Source organism: Bicyclus anynana, chromosome 22 (genome assembly GCF_947172395.1).
Source record: "Bicyclus anynana chromosome 22, ilBicAnyn1.1, whole genome shotgun sequence".
Classification (NCBI taxonomy): Eukaryota; Metazoa; Arthropoda; class Insecta; order Lepidoptera; family Nymphalidae; genus Bicyclus; species Bicyclus anynana.
Window position 1 is genome coordinate 2,910,302 of NC_069104.1, and position 24,881 is coordinate 2,935,182.

General features: G+C 35.6%; 2 protein-coding genes and 1 non-coding gene across 4 annotated transcripts; 2 read left to right on the top strand and 1 right to left on the bottom strand.

Annotated features, from left to right (window-relative positions):
- Positions 1 to 447: 447 nt before the first annotated feature.
- LOC112044533 (transcription initiation factor TFIID subunit 3) lies at positions 448 to 5,298 on the bottom strand. 2 transcript variants are annotated; one of them, XM_024080414.2, is made up of 2 exons: positions 5,078 to 5,298; positions 448 to 4,922 (listed from the first exon to the last, which is right to left on the bottom strand). In XM_024080414.2, the coding sequence occupies exon 2, from the start codon at positions 4,904 to 4,906 to the stop codon at positions 1,361 to 1,363; it is 3,546 nt and encodes a 1,181-aa protein (XP_023936182.2). In that variant the 5' UTR covers positions 4,907 to 4,922; positions 5,078 to 5,298; the 3' UTR covers positions 448 to 1,360. The 2 variants fall into 2 exon arrangements, with proteins under 2 accessions (XP_023936182.2, XP_023936183.2); XM_024080415.2 differs by having other exon boundaries at positions 5,017 to 5,298.
- A 1,037-nt stretch (positions 5,299 to 6,335) lies between these two features.
- LOC112044540 (general transcription factor IIH subunit 1) lies at positions 6,336 to 24,737 on the top strand. The gene is made up of 11 exons (XM_024080422.2): positions 6,336 to 6,744; positions 9,061 to 9,262; positions 10,002 to 10,138; positions 10,976 to 11,177; positions 12,786 to 12,891; positions 14,408 to 14,533; positions 14,903 to 15,151; positions 16,161 to 16,259; positions 17,604 to 17,730; positions 18,302 to 18,492; positions 19,220 to 24,737. Exons 1-11 carry the CDS (start codon positions 6,591 to 6,593, stop codon positions 19,340 to 19,342), a joined length of 1,716 nt encoding a protein of 571 aa, XP_023936190.1. The 5' UTR covers positions 6,336 to 6,590; the 3' UTR covers positions 19,343 to 24,737.
- Trnat-ugu (transfer RNA threonine (anticodon UGU)) lies at positions 11,560 to 11,632 on the top strand. Its single transcript has one exon. It is a non-coding gene; the product is annotated as a tRNA-Thr (tRNA).
- Positions 24,738 to 24,881: the final 144 nt, after the last annotated feature.

The following is a 24,881-nucleotide window of genomic DNA, read 5'->3' on the forward strand; positions in this document are numbered from 1 at the left end:
ACCTGACGTTGAAAAATGTAAATAAGTTAGATTTACGATTCGATAAAAGTAAATAATAATTATATGGTAAATATCTTAAGCCTACTTAATTTGACTTTAAACAAATCTCCGTTCAAACCGTTAACTGCTTGTGACGTCACATGTCAATTACAAAACTTCGACAAAAGAGGTCACACAAAAAGTTTACCGAGTACTTTACTTTAGTTTTAAAAATATTTTTTACGTAAAATCTAGAGAAATTATTTTTTTGTTGCATTAATACTCGCTTGTAGTCTCTGAAACTACTGGACTAATTTGAAATATTCCTACACCAATGAAAAGCTACATTGTTAGGAAGTAACGTGAGCTATAGCTAGGTAGGTATATCCCCATCTTCGAGTGAAACCGCTTCTAGTCATAAAAAGTCGGAATAGTTTTAGTTGCCATAAAAATAAATAAATGCTGATCAATAAAGTAAAATTTTTAATTAGCTGTTTCTCCTTCTCAGTACAAATTAAGACAGGATATAAATAATTTACTACAATTTAGAGTACCAATATATTTAATTGGCCACTGGCTGAAATCAAAAATGTTTACATTTGACCTCCCTCGATGTGTGAACGTTAGAACTAGCACCTTCGCACCAGCGGATAACCGTATAATGTGTTAAATGTTCATTATTTATAGAACGTTAAATGTTCATAATTTATAGAACGTTAAATGTTCATAATTTATAGAACATTAAATGTTCATAATTTATAGAACGTTAAAACGTAAAATTTATAGAATGAGAGAGAAATGCGAGACTGCTAGCCCTGTACATAGATAAGAAGGAACAACTTCAACAAAAAAATTAAAAACAGGGTTATATTAAAATTATAATATGAAAATATTCAAATATCGCTGAATATACTCACATCCAGCCTTCTTTCTGTTTATTTAAATATTCACTACAATTACTTTTTACATCACCAATTTCTTAAGTAAATTCAGTAGTTTTTTTTGTACAATATAAAAAGAATCTTATATTAAACCTCTATGTTTACACGCGGCATGTGTACAACACGACCGCACTCACATTAAAACTTGATCTAACCGAGCGAACGAGAAAATAAGAAATTTAACAAAAAAAAAGAAATCATTATAATTATGGTAAAATTATTATTACATGTACCTATACTATATTTTTATGTTCAACATTTTATGTCAATATTCAATCATTATCTATACTTACTCCTAGCCTATGATAATAGAACATTATAAATGGAGACAACACATCCGCACGATATTAACAACAATTTCATTAACAAACCGCAATCCACTCACTCCTACCGAACGGCAAAATTATAACTAATCTCAGCAACAAGGAAAAGTCCGCCAGTCAATGACAATCTCTGATTTTTTCTCCCTTGGGTTTACGGCCGCGTTTTTTGCCCGAGGGCACCCCGGCCAAGACCATCGCCGCCCGTTTGGCCAAGCAAGACTTGCAGAACCAGTCTTCCGTCGCACCCGGCTCTTCAGTGATCCCCACGCATACCCAATGGTACCAACCGTCGCAACCGTCACAACCGATCATAGGCGAGCCATTGTCTGGTCTTCCACAGGCGGGACAGACCCAGATCTTGTTCCCCTGGTCATCCACGTAATAGGGAGTCGGGAGAGGCCCGCCAGGTTTGTCCACAGCCACAGGCGCCGGCACTGGAGCGACTGCAGGCGAGGGTTCTTCAGAAAACGAAACTGAATCGTCATCCAAATCGTCAATCGCCTTCTTAGACATCGGTTTAAATAATATTTTCTTTAACTTTGAATGACTGGAAGGAGGTCGACTTCTTCGAGGCGGCGATGATGGACTAGGGGGTGACGAAAGCGCCTCGCCGTCTGCTATGTGATTATGCTTCGAATGCTTTTGCTTGGGCGGTCTCGTTACTAAGGCAGAGATTTGAGCCAACTCTGGTGAACGACTGTGCTCTCTCGATGTTGGCTCGTCTTTAATGGACGCATCATCCTCTTTTTTAACGACTGGCCTTATATTTAGTTTGAAAATATCCGGTGAACTTGGAGGCATAGGGGAATTCGAATTGGATGAACTCAGTTTAAGCGTCAGCTTGGGTACCAAACCATCTGCTGCCTTATCTTTCTTTTTCTCCTTCTTTTCCTTTTTGATTTTATCTTTTAACTCTTGACGTTCCTCCTTTTCTTTTTTCTTTTCTGTTTTATCTTTGCTTTTGTCCTTCTTGTCCTTTTTCTTTTTGATTTTTATACCGTCTTTGTCACGTTTTTCTTTTTTATGCGACTTGTCCTTTTTCCTTTCTGAATTCTCGGGTTCTTTATCTTGCGGAATCTCTGGAATCGGAACCCTTTCTGGTTCAGGTTTGGGTGCAGGTGTTGGCTCAGGGATAGGTGCAGGTTCTATTTTCGGAGACGGTAATCGCACTGGAGGCGGTTGTTCTCTTGGCGGTTCTTGCCTGACTGGTTCCATTTTTGGAGGATTTAACTCAATCGTTATGTCTGGTTGTACAGGAGGCATTTTATACAAGTTTGCTTTGTGATCTTTACTTTTCAATTTTTGTTTCTGTAAAATATTTGGAATGGTTGGTGGTTTGTGCTTATCGTGGCGGTCTTTGTCGCGTCCTATCATGGATGACTTATGCAGTATTCTTTGCTCTTCATTGTCTACAGGTATTACCTCCAAACTAGGCCGACGGAGCATTGGTGGAATTTTCACAGAAGACGATCGGGATGTGTGAGGGAAATTGCCCATTTGCATTAGGTGGTTTGGAATACCTGCTCCTAGACCGCCTGGAAGAAAGCTGGGCCCTGGTATTAATCCAGGTCCTGTTGATCCTAATGCAAAAGGGTTTGTAAGTAAGTTTGGAGGTGGTAAGCCCCTGAGTGCAGGATTATTAGCTAAATTAGCAAATAGGTCACTTGGTATTAATCCTGGGCCAGACATCATTCCTCTACCTGGAGGCATATTGTGAAAGAACGGAAATCCTGGAGGCATTTGTGGTAATTTTGCTTCATTCTTTGGCCTGTTTGGTTTTGTTGGCTTTTCACTACTCACTTTCATTTTCTTTTTCTCAGCCATTTGAACCATTTGGAAATTCTGTAACTGCTGATGTTGTTTCTTAAGTTTTGCCTCTATCTTTGATGCTTTGTCCTTCTTCTCTTTATGTTTCTTTTCTTTCTTTGTTTTCGGGCTCACACCAACCATGTCCTTGGAGAATGGGAATTGTAGAGATTTATTGATTGATAGACCACCTGGTGGTCGGGGTTCTGGGTGTAACCTATATGGCATAGGGTTTATGTCAAAGGAATCATCATCAATGTCAATAACTTCGTGAGATCTAATATCTATTTCTCTGGACAAATCTACAGGGCTATTATTGTTGTTCATAATAGACTCCACACTTTTAACTCTTATGTTATCATTCTTTGAATCATGTGCTGAATTGTGTGCAGAATTCTGTAATCTTGAGATCAAAGCGTCTGACTGTGTGTGTGGTTTGTCAGGGACAACCTCTGGAGTGATTTTGTCTTCTTTAGATTTGTTCGATATTCTTTTAAATATATTACTTTTTGATCTATCAGGCTGAGAAGCCAGTTTTTCCTCCTCCTCAACAATCTCTTTCTTAATTTCTACTTCTGGAATAAGAGAATTTGTTGTAGACTGTTGTTGTTGTTGCTTATTTACAGGTAAGGAGTTTGAAACTAATGGAGATTTTGAGATTGGTATTTTTCTTGGTACTGGAATTGCATCTTCGGCAACTCTTGGTGGTGGTTTACTTGTTGGAGGAGGTGGAGGATCTATGGGCTCCTGCTTTATTACAGGCCTTAAGGGCTCCTGTACTGGTAATGGCATTGGTGCAGGTAGTGCAACAGGAGCTGGTACCACAGGAGGGGGTGGTGCAGGTGCTGGTGCTGGAGGCTTTGACGGAGGCATCATCCTTGGCGCAGGCATTGTTACATGATTATGATGGGTTGGGTGTATATCTTTACTCTTTACTGGATACCCTGGTGGATACCTGTCCAATTTATTACTATCCTTAGATTTACTACTTTCACCTTTATGACTTTTATCTTTTCTTTTACTTTTCATAATTTTGCCATTCAATAATTTATTTTTCTTAGATTTCTTATCGCTTTTATCTAACAACGGTACTTTCATTGAGTTTGAATGGTGAGAGTTTGCTTTATGTTTGTCATGCCGCTCAGATGGTATAGTGGGGGGTCTTGGTTCAGGCAGTTTACCTTCTCGCGCTGGTGAAAGGAAACCTGACATTGTCATCATAACACTACTGATTTCTCTAGTTCGTTCCTCCTCATCCAATCGTAACCTTGGTCTTTTGCTATTTTGTAATGAAACTGGATCAATTGGTCTTTTAAATATTTCTTTAGACTTTTCTGGACTATCTGTGACTGATATTTCGGGGCTCGTACAGGTAGGGTTGCTGGTATCCATGCTGTCAATGCCATTTTGACGGATTTCAACAGTGCCTGCGACGGCTGGCGTATCCCTTTCTTTTTCAGGATACATGGGTGGCAAGTGCTCATGCACATGCATTGGTCTCGTGACAACCTCATGGCTGCCAGGTTTAAGAAAATTCAAATTAGACTCTTTAGGTTTGGGAAAGTTTTCAGATTTTACAGGGGGGTGTACAGGTGGCACACTACGAGTGTATTCTGTTAGTTCTGGAAGTTGTATGTGTAAATCACGAAACACTAATCCTAAGTCATGTAAATTTGGTTCAGTCCTATTAAATTGTTCAGCATATCTGTTAGCTTGTGTGCCCAGTGTACATATGTACTTCTCCAAAACGTGTACCAAAATGTCCAGCGGAGTCGAGTTTATGCCGTTCCATCCTATAGTTTGGCATATTTGCGCAACATTCCTCCGTAGAATCTCACGGCTATACGCTTCTGACATTATGACACCAAGTTATCTGGAACAAATGAGTATAATTTATAAATTCGATGTAACAACGGTCAAATAACGTGTATGGAATTTGCTGACCACAACATAGAGGTTCAACTTACAATGCGATAGCTGTATGTACGATACGGAGAACTAAAACAGCATATCTCATGGTTTTCATACCTGCAAGTGTCTAGTAGTACAGAGACGGTATTGCAAATAGGTGGAAACCTCGAGTTTGGAACACACATGTATGCGTCGATAAGATCTTCAGAATTTAAGGACAATTTATTATAACACATTTAAAGATTACAATGCAAATTAACGAAGTGTTTACGTAAAAACTTCTCAGCATTCTACAAACACAGAACCCCGTGCGCCATGATTGCATTTTGGTTGTCAATGTTTGGTGTTGCAAGATAATAATAAAGAAAATGGCGGTCAATTATGGATGCGTTCAATGTTTTGACCTAATTAGACAGATCATGTCATTGAAGTAGTTTAATAATATTTAAAAATAACCTATAATTAATATAATTTATTTCAATGATATAAAACTGTTCATATTATGTTCGATAATTATTATTGAACATAATATGAACAATTTTAATGTCAATTCAATTTAAATAACTGGTTTTTAAGAAATATTAAGTGACAGGTCTTATTAGGCCCGTTATTCACTTATGCACGCAATAGGCTACTTGCAGAATGCAACCAACATAAATAAACATTAAACTGAAGTAAGTGTGCTGAAACATTATTACATCTCATTATCGTGATAATAATAATATGATACTCGCCTGCTGTACAAAACTAAGAATATTTTTTGCATACAGGCAGTTTAGATGCCTAGAAACTCTAATCACATTTTTATTTGTGAAAATAATCTCGTAATAGTAATATCTTTATATAACAAAATTGTATTTTTATCACATCGCCAATCATAAACTGTAACGTCATTCGCTACAAGGCATCGGTTTGTGATTAGCGCTTGCAGTGACGTAATATATCACATCACTGCAAACGCCAATCACGATGTTATCTCTATGAATGACGTCACTTGCTAATGTGTTGTGTTTCGGTGGCAAAAATTTCACGTAGATATTTTTTCATTTGTATTAAATTTTTTACTGGTTATTATTGACCGGACAAAATAAAATAGAGCTTATAATACTTCCATAATTCAGTTTAAACACTGTTTACAAAAGAGGCAAGTAGCCTATTATTACACAACATCAATGTGCGATATTGCTATTAGCAATATAAGGATTTTTAACATAAATAAATGTAATATTATTCCTCCGACTGTTATACCAAGAATGTAGACAGAGCAGCAAGTTTTATTCAAAGACTATCTTGATATAGAAAAATGTCATTATTTAACCTGTTAAAATTCTATAGTCTATGTTCGCGAAATTGAATTCGAGTTTGACATTCGGTGTCAAACACAAACCGCAAATGGGTTCTGGCGATGTGGTTTTCGTTGATGCGATTTTCGTAAAATATTTATCATTGTTGAACCCATTTCAAGTTGTCGCAATATATTTAACTTACTTATTTAAATAAATGCTGCATGAAAATTTTGCACTTGAGATGATTGATTTGCAAGGATATGACTTTGGTTCTATAGTACCTACCTATTAAAAAGTTTTAAGTATTCAAGTGGTTCAGGAATTTGTGTTTTCACACGATTAAAATGACAACATCGTCGGAGGACGTTCTTTTGAGCGTAGGGCACGTGCGGTATAAGAAAGGTGATGGGACTTTGTATGTGATGAACCAAAGACTGGCATGGATGTTGGAGAACCGGGATACAGTTGCTGTCTCACACAAGTACGCTGATATTAAAAGTGAGTAATACTATAAGTAAGGTCAAAAATTAGTTTATCCTATACATCAAGACAGTCTGCCTTTAAACCCTATGAATACTAGCCGTTTCCATAGGAAGCTCACTATGGTTACCTTTATTGTCATTTGTAAATGGAAGTGTAAAAACCATAAAATATAGTTTCTACACTTATCTATGAATATCGAGTTTACTGTCATGGATGTAATAAAGTACTATAAATAGTTATAATAATAATATACTTAAACAATACACATCACTATCTAGCCCAAAAGTAAGCATACAGAGTAGCTTGTGTTATGGGTGCTAAGATAGTTGATATTATAATATTAATATACAATTATATACTACATATAAATACTTATATAATGTATAAATACACACAGACACTGGAAAACACTCATGCTCATCACACAAATATTTTCCAGTTGTGGGAATCGAACCCACGACCGTGGATGCAGAAAGCAGGGTCACTACCCACTGCGCCATGCGGCTGTCAAAAGTTATCTGATAATCTAAAATATTTTTAAATAGGTGGGGAGTTTATAACCCACAACATCCATGGTTACAATCGCTTGTGCAATAACATTATAGAAAAGGTAGGGGGGCCTTCAGAATGAGGGGTCCTGTTGCTCCGTCTTTCGTTGCGATGTGACATAAGATAATGATATTTCCAAATCAGTCGCTATTGGTTGACTAGCGTCTTATAGTCAAGAAGCAAACTTGTGTTAGGGGTCAAGACTCTCAGTAATAAGGAAATTGATGCAAGGAGAGGACTGAAAACTTGCAGAAACTTTCTCTTAAACTTCCCCATTTACTTTAACACCTTAGAACACAGACACTAAGATATCTTTCATCATTATCAACCCATATTTGGCTCACTGCTGAGCTAGAGTCTCCTCTCATAATGAGAGGAGTATACCTTGCTGTACACACATCAAAGTGACTGGATTTGACCCCACAACCTCTGAAATTGGAGGCAGAGGTTATATCCACTGGACCACCACCACATTTTCTAGATTTGAATATTAATTAATAATATAATTTTAAATATATTATAATATTAATTAATAATATAATTTTAAAGTTTATCTTTATTGTATTGGAGCTTAAAATATTGTTAACCATCATTCAGAAAAAGACCTTGAAGAAAAAATTAATGGAATACAAAACTGGTTGAAATACTACTGCACCTTTTTTGTGATTGCATACGAAAGAATGATCTCTCCGTACCTTATTACAAAGATAAACAGTCTTCCAAAGTCAAAAATGTACTTCACAAGAATTTTACTTCTTTGGAGAAAAAGAGAAAAGGGCAATAATGGTCATGTCTAAAAAAAATGTTTTTTTTTTAGACATGACCATGCTTTGCATAGGTCCTGTCATCAGGGGTTGACTGTAAGAAATAACTTGCAGCAATATGCTATCTTTGAGTGCCAACTGTCTGTTCTATTGGTTCTATTTTAGAATGTAGCTTTCTAAGATGGAATGTGCTTGACCACTCTCCAGGATCACAATAACCCCTCCCAAGCCTAGTCTTTATCGACTAGTTGGAGGGAAATGGAAATATTGGGCATACTTAAGATATGGCAAACATTCTCATTTAAATCAAGGCTGTTTAGTCTTCTATGTTTCCTTAATTGGCTCAGGCTTGGACTGGTGGTAGGTGTCAGCTATGGCTAGGTACCACCTCATTGGGTATGATATCCTGTAGGAACCATCAATAGTATGGGTAGGGGAAACTGTTACATCTTCTAAGTAAGCCCACTTCCAACATTGTAACATTGTATCAGTATCATCACTTATATCAGTGGTGCTAACATGTGACCAATGAGATAATAATATATAGATTGTCAAGAGAAACAGAAAAATTCAATGAATAGCTGCACAATTGGAAGTACTGCATCTCTTTTATTGCATTGGTATGAAAGAGATGTTACTGGGACAACTCTGATGCCATTGGACGAATATTTTGTCTATATTCTCTTCACTGGTGTCATGTTAGTACCTCAGGTAAGATTGTCGGCCTCCATGGTGGATTTACAAGACAGAGGTTCTGAATTGGAACCCTGGCTGAGCCGATTGAGGTTTTCTAAATTGGTCCAAGTCTGGCTGGAAAGCTTTGGCCGTGGTTAGTTACTACCCTACTGGCAAAGATGTACAGTATTGCCAAGTGATTTAGCATTCTAGTGCAATGTTGTGTAGAAACCGAAAGGGGTGTGAATTTTCCCCCTCCTCCAAAAAAGAGATTGCAGTCAAGGTGTAACTTGTCATTGAATGAAATAAAAATAATCTAAAACACTGAATTTTTTCCTTTCAGCACAAAAAATTTCACCAGCAGGGAAACCTAAAGTGCAGTTACAAGTAGTATTACACGATGGGACGTGTTCCACATTCCAGTTTGTCAACCCGGGGGGCCCGGACGCTCAGGCGAAGGACAGGGACCAAGTTAAAATGTTATTGCAGAACTTACTGCCGAAGTTTAAGAGGCAGATCGATGGAGAATTAGAAATGAAATCTAGGTATAATTTATTTATTTGATTTTTTTACAAAATCTGCTAAGATCTTGTCTCCTGTATAGTTTGCTGACGCCGTGGGTTTCAACCGCGTGGTTCCCGTTTCCGTGTGAATACGGAAATCATATATAGCCTATAACCTTTCTGGATAAATGGGCTGTCTAACACTGAAAAACTCTTTGAAATCGGACCAGTAGTTCCTGAGATTAGCGTGTTGAACCAAACAAACTCTTCAGCTTTGTAATATTAGTATAGATTTATACTTTGTAATATTAGTATGCTGCATATTCTTGTAATTTTATACTATAAATTACAAGCAGATAGATTGATAGACTAGTCCATGGTATCACCTGCAAAAAAAAATTGTGTTTAGCTCTTTTCTCTTTTCTTTATGTTCTGCTCCAAGGTTTTGTTTGTCACCATACTGAAATTCATTAAAATTGGTTTAGCTACTTAGAATTATAAAGAAACAACTGATCGACTTTTTTATGTAAAAAGACTTTTTTTTGTTTAAAAGAAATAAACAGATCGACTTTTTAATGTATTATTTATGTATGTAATTTATGATAACAAAATGAAATAAACTACACCATTACTGATTGAATTTTTTTTTCAAATTTCAATTAAAAAGAACAAAAAACTAATAATTACTTACAAATAATAGTTTTGAGAATTTAAGTATTACCAATGAAAAAGATGGATTTGTATAAAACGCACACCATAAAATGTTGCAATTGTTTCACAGATTACTTTCCTTACATCCTACTCTTAAGCATTTATATGAAGACTTGGTGATATCAAAAGTTATCAATAGTGAGGAATATTGGAATACTCCCACGTTGAAGAACTATACCGAGTCTACTAGTATGAAACAAGAAGCCGGTAAGTATATTAAACAGTTCAATGAAATTAAGTGTATATCTATATTGATATTATAAAGAGGTAAAGCTTAAGTTTGTGAGATTGTATTGAAATACCTGAATCTCCATACCTGTATTCTTATAGGAATGGTAAATAAGCAAGTGAAACCACATGTATATTTGTTGATGGATATTAGGTTCTATCATAGGCTTCAACTAGTATATAATAATGCGTTTTTTGTGTCATAAACAGTATCTTATTATTATCTTAACTTTTGTTTCCTACTTTCACAGCATCAAGGGACCGTAGACCTATGTACATAGTTGTAATCTCCGTACTTTCATGTGTGTGTCCCCGTGTGTACATGTGTTGTGTTCCCGAGCTTAAAAGGCATGACAGACTAATGGATGGATGGACAGAAACACAGACAGACAGACACACAGATAGATGGAAAGCAAAGTTCTTTTAGGATATAAGGGCTTAGATTTTCTTTCTTTGGACTACACAACCTTGAAAACACAATTTCTAAGGTCACCATTGACATTAATTATCATTTTTATCAGCCTATTTAACAGCCAGGCTCTGTTTATTCATGAAAATGTAGGTTTAACATGAAGGTACATATTATAGAATTGAGCCTATATACACTTTACCATAACTGGTGTATAAATTGTGAATTATATAATTATAATTATAATCAAAATAATCTTGAACGTCATAATAACTTAATTTAATAATAAATTATAAATTTTACATTTAAATATTGACCAGGGTTTCTCTTTTATGAGTATAGCTTCTTAAGTATAGACCTGCATTAATACAGGTTGGCAAGCTATTAGTATTGTAATATTATTTCAGGTGTTTCCGGAGCATTTCTAGCAGATATCCAGCCCCAGACAGATGGCTGCAATGGACTAAAGTACAATCTGACACAGGATATAATCGACGCGATATTCAAAACATACCCAGCAGTGAGGAAGAAACACGTAGACTATGTGCCCAATAAGATGACCGAGGCAGAGTTTTGGACCAAGTTCTTTCAGTCGCATTACTTTCACAGGTATATTTTTTTTTAAACAACCAAAGATTTTCTACTATTAGATATGTTGCGTGCCTGCAAAATCGCCGCAAAAAGTGATCCGAATTTAGCTTTTGTTCACAATTTGGTGTTTTTGTGAAACAAGTGAAAGTATTGTTAAAATCGGTTTAGCTAATCCTGAGATAAGCCTGGACAAGAGACAATTTTTTTAAAAAGCTTGGTGTTTTAGTATTGTGTAAATAACTATAAAGTGGTTATTTTAATAAACATAAAACTTGTGACAAAGTAAAATTTAATTGCAAATTTTATTTAACTTTATTTTGATGATGTTTGTATAGCTGACGCTAAATATCAGCCATGTTCTTTGTATGATATTTTATACAATTTCACAATGTATGCCGGCGCCTCCATAGCTCAGGGGTTAGAGCACTGGTCTTGTAAACCAGGGGTCGAGAGTTCAAATCTCTCTGGAGGCATATTTGTTTCATTATTTTTTTTCTTTTATTGTTAAAGGCTAAAATTTCAGCATACATTAATATAAACAAAAAAACAAAAAAAGATTTTGAGTTATTTATTTTTTTCACACTTACACATCACACAAATATTTTACTTCAAAAATAATTTAAAAATTCCACATATTTCCCCTGATGTGCTTTTATTAATGGTAGAATCCCCGCTAAATCTAGTACTATCCAACAAAAAAAGCATTTTTTAATTTGAACACGATTCTCACAATCTTGAGAATAACTGGCTACTTTTAATGGGATTTACACTAGACGAGAGAGGAGGTTGTTAAGAAAAATACTAAGGTACCTACTGGTACTTAGACTAATAACCTATAGACCCGAAACACTTAACAATTTTTCACTTCAAACGTAATCCACTTCTGTGACTATGTGAGCGTAACACACTATCTAGCAGAGGCGATGGTTCCTATCAACCCGATTCTTAACGGGTTACCTTTTATAAATCCCCGAGTTTTACGTTAATTTAACGTACTCATCCAAAAACACGTTCGGACTAAAAAACTACATGAACGGGTTACCTACGAATAAATTTCAGCCTTCGCCACTGCTATCTAGGTGTTATAAATCTATGCTATCTATGGGAAACAAGAATTTTTTGGTATAAAATCTTGGTTACTTCGTCAATTACGCAAACATTGTACGAGTATTATAGCTTTATATATTATTCTACTTATTTTTTTAACCGACTTCAAAAAAAGGAGGAGGTTCTCAATTCGAGTGTATGTTTTTTTTTGTGTATATGTTACCTGATTACTCGAAGACGCCTGGATCGATTTTAATAATTCTTTTTTGTTCGAAAGGATACTCATGAGGTGGTCCCATTTTCATCATGTCAGGATCTGATGATGGATCGAATCGAAATCCTTTTAAATGATGAACAGTAGCTATCTTGTGATTGGGCTTGATTAATTTGTATTGAAAAAGACTTATAGATTGTGACTGTCATTGGGAGTTTTAACACGACTATACAGAGCAACATACCTAGGGGGAATTTTTCTTGCCTAGATCCAAACGATGTTATTTTTCGCTTTTTAGTTTAGTCGGTACGTTTTATGTTTTAGAAGTTGGTTGAATTTTTTTTATTAATTTTTTTGTATTCCAGAGACCGTATAGCATCGTCGTCGAGCAAGGACCTATTCGGCGAGTGCGCAAAACTAGACGACCAAGCGATCGCATCGGCCATGAGACATACCACGCTGGATCTCACTGTGAGTCACTTAGATTTTTGAAGTGAAACTTCTTTAGGCGCATGAGGGTAAAATTTTTACAGATCACGCCACGCCGGTATGCAACGGAAGTGTCGAAAAAGAGAGAGAGAGCGATCGAGACCGATTGAGAGGGAGTAAGACATGGCGAACGTAGCATGAAGCAACTAGCCGTGGAGTGAGAGTAGGGAGCGAGCAAGTGAGAAAGATTGAGAGAAAAAGTGAGACAGAGCGAACGTCGTATCACGCACAGTGCTATAGAGTGAGAAGTGGGAGAGAGCTATAGTGAGATTGAACGAGAGAGAGAAATTGCGCAATGTAAATATTAAAGAAATAAATTGAAAAAATTAAATTTATAATTTACATTAATTTTCAACACTTTTTATATTTTAATGACAGTTAAATTCTTAACCTATCTTCCTTTTTCCCTTCCTCTCAGTCTCGGAAATCTAAAGTTTTAGATTTGTATAAATATAAACAAGATTTATAAATTAGTTCGCCAAAGAAGTTTCACTTCTGACACGTACTTTGTACGCACGCATTTTTTTTTTAAAGTACATTAGCCATAATACAGTCTACTAACTCCTAATACACATACATTGGTCATATACACACATATTGGTCATATTTAAAAGATAATTTAAATATGACCAATATTCCCATTTTCCTCCTGCTAGTCGGGAAGACTGTATTAGGAGTGGGTACAACAGTACATCAACAGGGTGAGGTTTATTTTTTTAATTTTATTTATTTATTTAAACAGGACCAACAGGTTACAATCACAATCTTACAATAAAATATAAAGAAATTTATAACTTATGGCAAATATTGCAGACTTACTTATTGGTTGTCACAACGTGCACTAAGGATAATATTATATAAGTAATACAGATTTCTAATGTACAAAGACGAACAATATTAAATTTAGATTTTATATTATTTGTCATCAAGAGGTTCAAACCACCACTCCTCGGTGATGAGTCTGATCGCCTTTACCAATGAGCTATTGAGGCTCGACTCGTGTTTATGTCTTGTATCTCTTCTTGTTGAATATATACCCAGAGGCACAATTATCCGCCCACTTTAATATACTCGCAGCATATTAAAGAGGGCGGATAATTGTGCCTATGAGTATAGTTTACTATTTATACTATATTCGTCATTATCAATCCATATTCGGCTTATCAATAGAGCCGTGATAGCCCAGTGGATATGACCTCTGCCTCCGATTCCGGAGGGCGTAGGTTCGAATCCGGTCAGATTTCAAAAAAATAAATACCACGTGTCTCAAACGGTGAAGGAAAAACATCGCGAAAAAACCTATATCCGCATTGGGCCAGCGTGGTGGACTAACCCCTCTCATTCTGAGAGGAGACTCGTGCTCAGCAGTGAGCCTAATACGAGTTGATAATGATGATGATTCGGCTCACTATTGAGCACGAGTCTCTTCACAGAATGAGAGTTAGGCCTTAGTCTACCACGCTTTTTTATCTATATTATCATATTAAAACATACTCAGGTGGATCTACCCCAATTCACGGAGCCTGTCCCGCTCTTACCTGACGAGGATACAGTGGAGAAGGAAAAGGACGGCACATCGATACACCGCAGCATGATCAAACGGTTCAACCAACACTCTATTATGGTAAATTTTCCTTTTTTTTTAAAGAATATTTGCCATACCTCTTAAATATGACACAGACAAAATATAATAATATGACACAGACAAAATATAATAATTTGACACAGATAAATATAATAATTTGACACAGATAAATATAATAATTTGACACAGATAAATATAATAATTTGACACAGATAAATATAGTAATTTGACACAGATAAATATAACAATTTGACAGATAAAAAGTTTTAACAGATAGCGGTGTAAGGTATTTCTGGTTTGGTTACATTTAATAGGTGTTTTACAATACAATGACAAGGAATTGTGGACCTTCATCACCTAGTAATAAGGTCCTTTGTAACAATGTACATATGTATAATTTTTATTCAGGTGCTCAAAGCTAGTCATAAACCAAACACAAGCACCAATAGCAATAGCAGTAGCAAAACAACGAATAACAATAACAAAGTGGTCGAGAATGGAATGAAAGAGATCAACGGAGTGGAGAAGAGAACAGCACAAGAGAAGGACCCCACCGAGCCGGTAGAGAAGAAGAAGAGAATATTAGAGAAGATACATTACGAAGATCTGGATAGTGCCAACGTTGGTGAGAGTGCGCAAGAGTTGAAATTATCAAAAGTAAGTTGTTCTTAGGGTTTATTTATTTATTTATTTCAAGGTTCAGTACCTCGGAAGGAAAAAACGCTTGTAATATAACTTTTTTGTTTATCTGTCTGTCTGTATTGTGTTGAAATTAAAACCATTTACACAGGTCTAAAGTCTCCTGAAGCTGAGAAAAAAACAGTACTAAGTTAATTTAATAACGAGATAAAAAAATCTAAAGGAGATGGTCCAAAATTGTATGGAGCCCTGGATCAGTCATTGTACCCTAGCAGAAATAAAAGAAGATCTTATTTATAACTATTTTTGATTATACAAGTCTACGAATTTACTTCAATTTTTTCGAAATAATATTGATTATCTCCCAAGAAATGCAACATAATTATGGGTAATAATGGCGGATAGAGGACGTTTTCAATGCATTAATCGATTTGACGTTTGCTGTCAATTGTCATGTCATAGTTGCTCTATGGGCGCCATCTTGGTATAACTCAAAAACTTTGGTTTTTATTTTATTTATTTCTTTTTATTTAGTTAGATTTATTCATTTTAATAAATTTTAATAAAATCCTTGTATTTTTTAAATTTTAATGATACGGGGTACAAGAGTGAACCTGAAACGGACCATCTCCTTTATAGTATACTTTCTATTGACCTAGAACTGTGAAATTTGGCAAATTTGTATTTAAGTCATAAAAAATAGTCTGTACCCATATTCATACTATTATGTTATGTTTTCACGGCTTAACCGCTAAACCGATTTGTATGATACAGATAAATTGGACCTCAGAGCAGAATATAGGCTTCTTTTCATCCGGAAAAAATCCGTGGTCCTAAGGTAAAGTGTAAAAAACACGATTAAACGCGAACTGAATCGTACACGCTGTTTTAAAATACAACGAACTAAATAAGTACCCATAAATTTGTACGGAACTCTCGGTGGGCTTCCGATTCACACTTGTCCAGTTCTTATATAGTTATCTTTTTGTATACTGAAGTGATACTTAAATAATATTCCGTCGAACAGGTAGAAAGATATTTATTAGGCCCGTCATCACAAGTCAGCCAGTCCAGTGCGAGCACTAGTAACCCACCGCCGTTGTCTGCCTTAGCGTCTATATGTCAAGTAAGTACTCACGATTAATTGTTTTTTTTTTTTAATATTATTCGCTTATGTATTTTTTTTATGATTGACTTGATTGCAATCATGCTTCTGTTGACGTCTGCGCGGCCGCGTTACGATAGATATAAATAGGTCAACAAACACTGTATCGTCGTCATCAACCCATATTCGGCTCACTGCTGATCTCGAGTCTCCTCTCAGAATGAGAGGGGTTAGGCCAATAGTCCACCACGCTGGCCCAATGCGGATTGGTAGACTTCACACACGCAGAGAATTAAGATAATTCTCAGGTATGCAGGTTTCCTCACGATGTTTTCCTTCACCGACTGAGACACGTGATATTTAATTTCTTAAAATGCACACAACTGTAAAGCTGGAGGTGCATGGCCCCGGACCGGATTCGAACCCTCACACTCCGGAATCGGAGGCAGAGGTCATATCCACTGGGCTATCACGGCTTCGGCACGGTCAAGTAAGTACTTACGATTAATTGTTTTTTTTTAATATTATTCGCTTATGTATTTTTTTTATGATTTACTTGATTGAAATCATGCTTTGTAAGTTGTAATAAATAATACTCCATATTATAGTTCACTGCAGTTGTACTTTATTACAATATTAATATAACACACATTAAGAACACCCATTTTCTATCTCCAACCCCAGGCATTCTGCCACAGACAACACCTCTACTCCCGACCATAGACTATATAATAATGTCGTAGTAACTACTCTTACATGCTTCTGTTGACATCTTCGTAACGCGGTCGCGATAGATATAAATAGGTCAATAAACACTGTATAGAAAAATATTATTTTGTCTGCCACGGCACGTGTCTGGCACGCTAAATGTCTGTAGATATAAACGGACTTATATAAGTTGGACGCGTCTGTCTTGGCACCTAACCTAAATGTGCGATGCGTGTTGTCATCTACAGGCATCGTAAACTACCAGTAGATGGCGTTATTAGAGAACTTTGAAACAATCCCTTTTAGTACGCAATACAGTTATGTACGTAGCTCATAGATGGCGCTTTCTTTTTTTATTTTGAAAGGAGCTTTACATTACTCGTGTGGTCTACAGCACATACTTTTTTTTGTTATTGTAATTAGAGTTTGAAATGAAAGTAGAGATCGAAATCGCCCGCCAAGTTTAAAAAATCATTCAATAAACATGCGTTTTATAATTTGTTTAAATTATTTTTTTGTTTGTGAATACATTACTACATATAATTACAGTATAATTTTAAGAATTTACTCCGATTTTTTTGAAATTTGGCGGGCGATTTCAGTCTCTACTTTCATTAGCCAAACTCTAAATATATTTAAAATGGGGTTATGTTGTAGGCGTGGTCAAGTGGTCAACAGTGTCAGAGGCCGCTGAGAGTGAGTGCGTCGGCGGCGGTGGGCGCGCTGGGGGAGCTGAGTCCCGGGGGCGCGCTCATGAGGCAACACCACGCTTCGTGTATGGCACGTGAGTTTGTACACTTCCTTCACTCTGTGGGCTACTTGTTTATAATATAGATGTTTATAAGTTTCTAGCTGACACCGCGCGGTTCCACTCGCGTAGTTCCAGTTCTCGCAGGAATATGTGGGGGAAAATATATGCCTATAGCCTTCCTCAATAAATGGGCTATCTAACACTGAAAGAATTTTTCAAAACGGACTTGTAAATCCTGATTTGCCTTTCTGACCTGATCCATACATTATACATTATATAATATTAGTACAGATTTGTGTGACTTGACGGATAGCAGCGACTGTGATTGTACCATTATTTTGTGATAGAGGAAACCTCGAGCAGGTTCCCGGACTTGTGACCTTGGGAGTAGGTTTAAGGGTTAGAATGCATCAACACTCACCTTCCCTGCCCGACATGTATTTCATGCCCACACTTAATTTATGATAAACAAAAATTACACCAGACCCAAAAAATATTGCACTAAATAAATAACACGACTGGCAGCGTTTTATATTTCATCGACATTGTTAAAAATTAAAAAAAAAAAGGATAAATAAATAGAGAAAAATATATCTCTTTACAGAACTAATACCGCCGGACGTGAAGAGCGAGCTCCACCGCATCTACCTGTCGGGCGGCGAGTTGCTCCGCGAGCTGTGGCGCTGCTTCCCGCAGCCCGGCGCCGCCGCCGACGCCGATGACGCGCCCGCGCGGGCTGAGAAGTTCTACGAGGCGCTGCTGAGGTTCAGGAACGTCAAGTTGAGGCCTTTCGAGGTGAGTTTGTGCTTGAAAACGTCAAAATGTGAGGTGTTGAAGTTTGTGTATAGAAACGTCAAGTTGAGGCTGTTTGAGGTGAGTTTGTCCGTGAAAACGTCAAAATGTGAGGTGTTGAAGTTTTTGTATAGAAACGTCAAGTTGAGGCTGTTTGAGGGTGTTTGTGCTTGAAAACGTCAAAATGTGAGGTGTTGAAGTTTGTGTATAGAAACGTCAACTTAAGGCTGTTTGAGGTGAGTTTGTGCTTGAACTCGTCAAAATGTAAGGTGTTGAAGTTTGTGAATAGAAAAGTCAAGTTGAAGAATTTCGAGGTGAGGCCATGTTTGATGACGTTAAACTGTGTTTTGTGTTGTGTTTAGTAACATTATATTGAGACCCTTAGAGGTCAATAATTGTATGTGATTTGTTTATTAAGTTTGTGCTTAGACATTACAAAATGAGTGGTCTCGAAGTATGTTTGTTATTGAATACTCCAAAATGAGTGGTCCTAAAGTAAGTTTGTGTTTGGAAACGTCAAAATGTGAGGTCTTGAAGTGTGTGGTTAGAAACGTCAAAATGAAGCGTCAAGATGACGTCAAAACATAAAAAGCTCATAACATTCATTCTACATATATTTTCTCTCCCTTTGAATTACTTTAAACATTCAGCCCTAAGGTGGGTCATCAAATGCCTATAATCATCAAATAATATAATTAATCGGAATTAAGTAGATTTTTATTTGTTACAGGAAAAGATGCTTCGCGAACTGACCCCACTAGCGTCGTCGTTAACTAAACACATGAACCAAATGATTGACGCCGCGTGTACAAAGTACTCACTTTGGCAACAGAGGCAGGCAAAGTTGAGGTAGTACACGCCCAACTACAGCGTTACACCGTATATGTAGCGTTTGTGGACTGGAATTCAGTGATTAAAATATCAAACTTGGCACTTGGCAAGTAAATTTATACTGATTAAAACTTTGATAAATTAAAAAGCAATAACGACAGCCAATTTCGTGAATTCGGTGGTCACGAAAAGTTGATAAATATAAAATAAAACTTGGCGCTTGGCAATGAGTTGGGTGACGGATTATAAAGGCCAAGTAAATTCATAGTAATTGACTTGTAACGTTGATAAATTAAAAAGCGATAGCGACGGTCATTTTTAGTGAAATACGTGATTAAAATATCAAACTTGGCACTTGGCATAGATTCCTTGACAGATTATAAAGGCCAAGTAAATTCATAGTGATTGACTTGTAATATTGATAAATTAAAAACAAAAACTGCAGTCATTTTTAGTGAAATATGTGATTAAAATATCAAACTTGGCACTTGGCATTGAGTCCCTGACAGATTATAAAGGCCAAGTAAATTCATAGTGATTGACTTGTAATATTGATAAAATAAACACAAAAACGACAGTCATCTTTAGTGAATTCGGTGGATAAATATAAAACATGGCACTTGGCATTGAGTTAGTGACAGATTATAAAAGCCAAGTAAGTTCATAGTGATTGACTTGTAACGTTGATAAATTAAATAGCAATTACGACAGTTTTAGTAAATTCAGTGGTTAAAATATAAAACTTGGCACATGATATTGAGTTTGTGGCAGATTATAAAGACCAAGTAAAATCATAGTGATTGACAAATTAAAAATCACTAACGATAATCGTTTTTAGTGAATTCATTAATTAAATAGTTGGTTAATCTTGGCATCGACGCTAATAAAGGATATTATTAATTTGAGCAAGTATGTTCATGATAAATATTAAACGATCGACAATAATTTTCTGTCGATACAGGGAATAAATAACAGTTAAAATATGGCACAGCCTAGTGTAAGTGATTTGTTTTTGGATAATGGATTTGATCGTTTTACTGCCAAGTATGCGGTAAATATTCGCCAAGTAAAGGCTACATGATTTCAATATGACTTTCGCCAAGTTTATTGGTATAAGTAATAATACTTTGCAGTGTCAAAACTAAACAGTGTTAATACATTAGTGTTAAAATTTAACAGTGTTATTCGAAGTACTTTTGCAAAGAGAGAGAAACATTATTAAAATAGCGCAAAATATGTGTGAAAGCCTAACTATAATATTGTATCGCAAATTATATCATTTATACGTACAAAACTAAATTAAGACTTTAAAATATTTGGGGCGGAATATTCCAAAGACTTTGCAATATTTGGGACGGAATATTGCAAAGTGTACTTTAGATTATATTGATAACAACAGCTCATTTTTCGTGTGACTTTGAAATAGAGTAACTACACAAATAAATGTATTGAAATAGTTTATAATAATCATACAAGTTTGTAAGGTATATTATATTAACTGCCTGTGGTAACATATGATTAAGTGTTAAGAGAAATAGACAAAATATTGTCCACAGGCGGCGGATTTGTCCTAGTTCCATCTCTTTCGTCCCATCGCAATAAAAGAGATAGCGGTATATCAGATTGCACCGCCATTGGTTGAAATTTATCATTTTCTCTTCAAGAGCTTAACTTGTTAGTCGCATGTTAGTGTCACAGGATATAACACATGATTAATTAAAGTGTATTGAAAAAGAATTTATTCGACTGAAATATATTTCTATAGTTTTTTTAAAATAATAGCGCCATTTATTCAAAAAATTCTCATTAAAATAGATATTAAAATTACAAAGTAAAAGTCTAAACTCGAATATTAATAATGCTATAACATCGCCTCTATAAATAAAACTTGACAAATATTGCTTGAAAAAATTTAAGAAAATGTTGTAAAAAAATAATATACATAACATTTTTTGTATTGTAAAGATCTTGATTAACTGTAAATTATAGTTAAAACAAATTATAATTAAGTAGGTTTTTGTCGCGACAAACTTCTAGTACTTATTAATTACGGTCTTGCAAAGTCAAATAGTAACAGTTTTCCGCTATGATGTTTTGTATTATTCGCAAGTGCTATAACTTGGCAAGTTCTTTGATGACACAACCATGATCTGCGGGCGACGGGAGAGGAAGGCCTTGGCGGGTATGAGGTCGTGTGCGCGGGGCATCGCTACCCCCCTTCCCTGCCCCCGCGGACCATCGGGAGTGTCACGAACGAATTTGCCAAGCTATAGTTCCAAATTCACCTCTGTTATTCTCATTTCGTATTACACAGAGTGATAGAGGTGAATTCGAAACTCGTACTAGCGACTCGTAATAACTTTAATTTGCTTATAGCTTGGCAATATTTTAATATTTGCAATGTTTATAAAATATTTGCTTATAGACCTTACTTCCGCGTTGCTACGCTACTTTTGTTTGCATATATATATATGTGTATACTTCTCATAAAATAAATCGAAACAGTCCGCCTAAAAAAGTCGGAACAGAACTGTTTCGATTTTTTTTTATGAAATATATAAACAAGGTCTATTAAATTAGCCATGTTTATGGTAGACCAGGAAGATCACATAATTTTCGAATAGATTGATATTTATTTGAAAATACAATCTTGCTCAATTATGTGGCGTTTGAGATCGTACAAGAAGTTTGTCGCGGCCCATAGATTATAATTAATGAAGGCATTTCTGAAAAACCAAATGACTGTTTACGTTTTTTGTACATTTCCTAGTGTATCACAATAATTAATATTATGTAAAATAATTCATTTTAAAAGAATATTTGATTTACATATTTGATTTGTAAAATTGTATTTTCCAGCATTAAAATTGACCAATAAAATCGTCTTTATCATTTAAGGGCAAGTGGTATAAAAATTAAATTATAATTTAAGTAGGTACTATTAAATTTAGGACGTTAGTTTTGGTTAAAATAAAAAAAAAATAAACACTGGTCAACTGTATACTATCGTTCCTTTTAATACATAAGTTTAACAAAAAAAACAAAAAATAAATTGTAATAATTTATTGACAATAATCAGTTAGGTATATGTATAAATAATATTATTCTGGTCGCACAATACTGTATATTGTAATATTGAAAATTCGAATGATGTCCTTTATATTATTGGTATAAGCATTTGATTTTAAATTGCATATCATATTGCAAAATTAATTTATTAAAAAATCTTTGTTATCCTCAAAAATCGCTAAATGCATTTAGTTTCTTCTTTTTAGTTCTGCTAAAGTGCTATTTACGGTAAACTTTTATGTAAAAACTATACACTGGTAATAAAACTTTGATTAATAAGTTTAATTTAATACACTTTGTAGAATTCCATTACTAAGACTAGACACTGTTGTACGTCACAAGGTGTATTAAGAACATATTAAAAAGAGGTAAAGTTTGTGGTGTTGTAGGAGGTAATCTCTGGATCTACTGACCCGATTTTGAAAATCAATTTGTCACTAGAAAGACACGTTATTTGTGAGCTATTTTTAGTTAGAACGCGGGTGAAACCGTAGACTAGTCTTAATCAAGTGAAACCCCTATAACAGAGCAATCACTCGCATACAAAGAACACTTTAGGGGGTTATTAAATGTGGTATGTTGTGATTGGAACTTGAATAAGTGGTTGGTCATTTACTAAAGCTTAGGAACATTAAAAAATCACATTGAATGTTGAAAGCTTGGAGAGAAAAAAAAGGCTACTCGGATTACTCGTTTTACGCAGACGATATCGCGAGCAACAGCTAGTAAAAAAGTGCGACCAGTTTAAATGTTAAATGGAATTTAAAAATACGTTACCACATCGTCGGTTAGGTTCTACTATTCCTATGATTAGTTATTGTTTTGGTTAAGATGTACAATTAATTTAAAATTATGAATTTGAATGATAATGATGCAGTGACCTAATTATCATACGTGGTTATCAAAGTAACGTCACGCTATTTAATTTCGCATCGATCGATTTTTAAACAACGTTGAATTCACGCAACGACTTCAAATTATTACACTCTAAGGGTTCCCGCATACGGGCCATCGGCCACAACCACAAAACGCCCGCACCGGCCACAACGCCGCCACAGGCGATTATGATACTGTATGTACATTGGAGTATCTAGGATTATATCCTGGGATGGGCCTAAATATCACTGACTGAGTCGACACTCAATATAAAAATTTCGTTAGCAATATTTGTGGACGCAGACCACTGAAACGGCTCGACTTATTTATTATTTTTTCTTTGTATCTATGGTAGGTATCAGAAAAGGTCATAATATATATTTCAAAATCTTTAATACTTTAGGTTTTTCTTTATTATAAGCTGTAATTGTAATTATTTGATATTTTAAATGATATTTTGTGAAAAATTATTAGTATTTCGGCGTCCATCTTACAATTTCAAATTGGTAGCCCAGTATCCTTAAGTGGGCACTGGACTATTCCAAGGTGGGCCCTATATACGCCTATGTGTATGTATGGTTAAAAAAAGTAGCAGCCACCGACCACAAGTGTCGACCACCGACCACAAGTGGCTGTTGCGCGCTTCAGCAATTTTTGTGGCCCTTTCTTGCTTCTGGTAGCGGCGTTTGTGACTTTAGTGGTTGGCCCGTGTGCGACGACACTTAGGTATGTCATATGCGCATATCATATACATATTCACATTCAATGACTCACCCAAAGAACTATAATACAGCTTCGAAAAACGATGTGTTTCATTGTTGTACCTAAATTATCTTATTGTAAAATCAACCAGCATATTGACACAAAACACTTTGTAGTTGAGTGTAATATTGCAAGGTATACTTTGTTTAGATCGGAAAGGAGGTAATTCTTACTTATTTATATTTCTAGCATACGTCCTGCGGTTTCACTAGTGTAGTGCCCGTTCCCCTGAGGGAATACGGGAATAAAATAAAGCCTATTACACTCACAAATAATGTAGCTTTCTATTGGTAAAAGAATTTTCAAAATCAGTTCACTAAATCCAGAAATTACCCGCTACATTTCACAAACTTTACTTTTTTTTAATGTTATGTTCAAATGAAAGCTTTTTTATTATTAACGCTTTCACGCGTAAACTGATTTTACAAATTCTTTCAATAACGGAAAGCTTCATTGTTTGCGAGCACCATAGGCTATATTTTCATCCCGTATTTCCTCGAGTATGGTATCTACGTGAAACCGCGGAATTTACCCGCGTAAGCGCGGAATTTTACAAAGTAAACTTGGCAGTCTTAATATTATGGTTGGTTTAAGATCTGTACTGTATGTTTATTTATTGAAACTGCCAATATTTTATTATACTGAATTTTAGTTTGATTGATACTCATGTTTTAAAATTAATAAAATTTGTAAATAAACAGTATTGTTAATTGAATTTTTATTTCGTAAACCAGTTTCCTTCCATGCTAAGTTGGCCCTGGACCAAACTAATGAATCTCAAATCAAATTTCGACGGCCTCCGTGGCGCAGTGGATTTACAAAACGGAGGTCCTGGGTTCGATCCCCGACTGGGC

What these genes read in the sequence shown, in the direction of transcription:
- LOC112044533 (XM_024080414.2), bottom strand. Translation starts at nt 4,906, where the DNA reads ATGTCAGAAGCGTATAGCCGTGAGATTCTACGGAGGAATGTTGCGCAA.
- LOC112044540 (XM_024080422.2), top strand. Translation starts at nt 6,591, where the DNA reads ATGACAACATCGTCGGAGGACGTTCTTTTGAGCGTAGGGCACGTGCGG. An exon ending in TCAACCAACACTCTATTATG is followed by an intron (nt 14,534 to 14,902) that starts GTAAATTTTCCT and finishes ATTTTTATTCAG; the next exon opens with GTGCTCAAAGCTAGTCATAA. An exon ending in AAGAGTTGAAATTATCAAAA is followed by an intron (nt 15,152 to 16,160) that starts GTAAGTTGTTCT and finishes TCCGTCGAACAG; the next exon opens with GTAGAAAGATATTTATTAGG.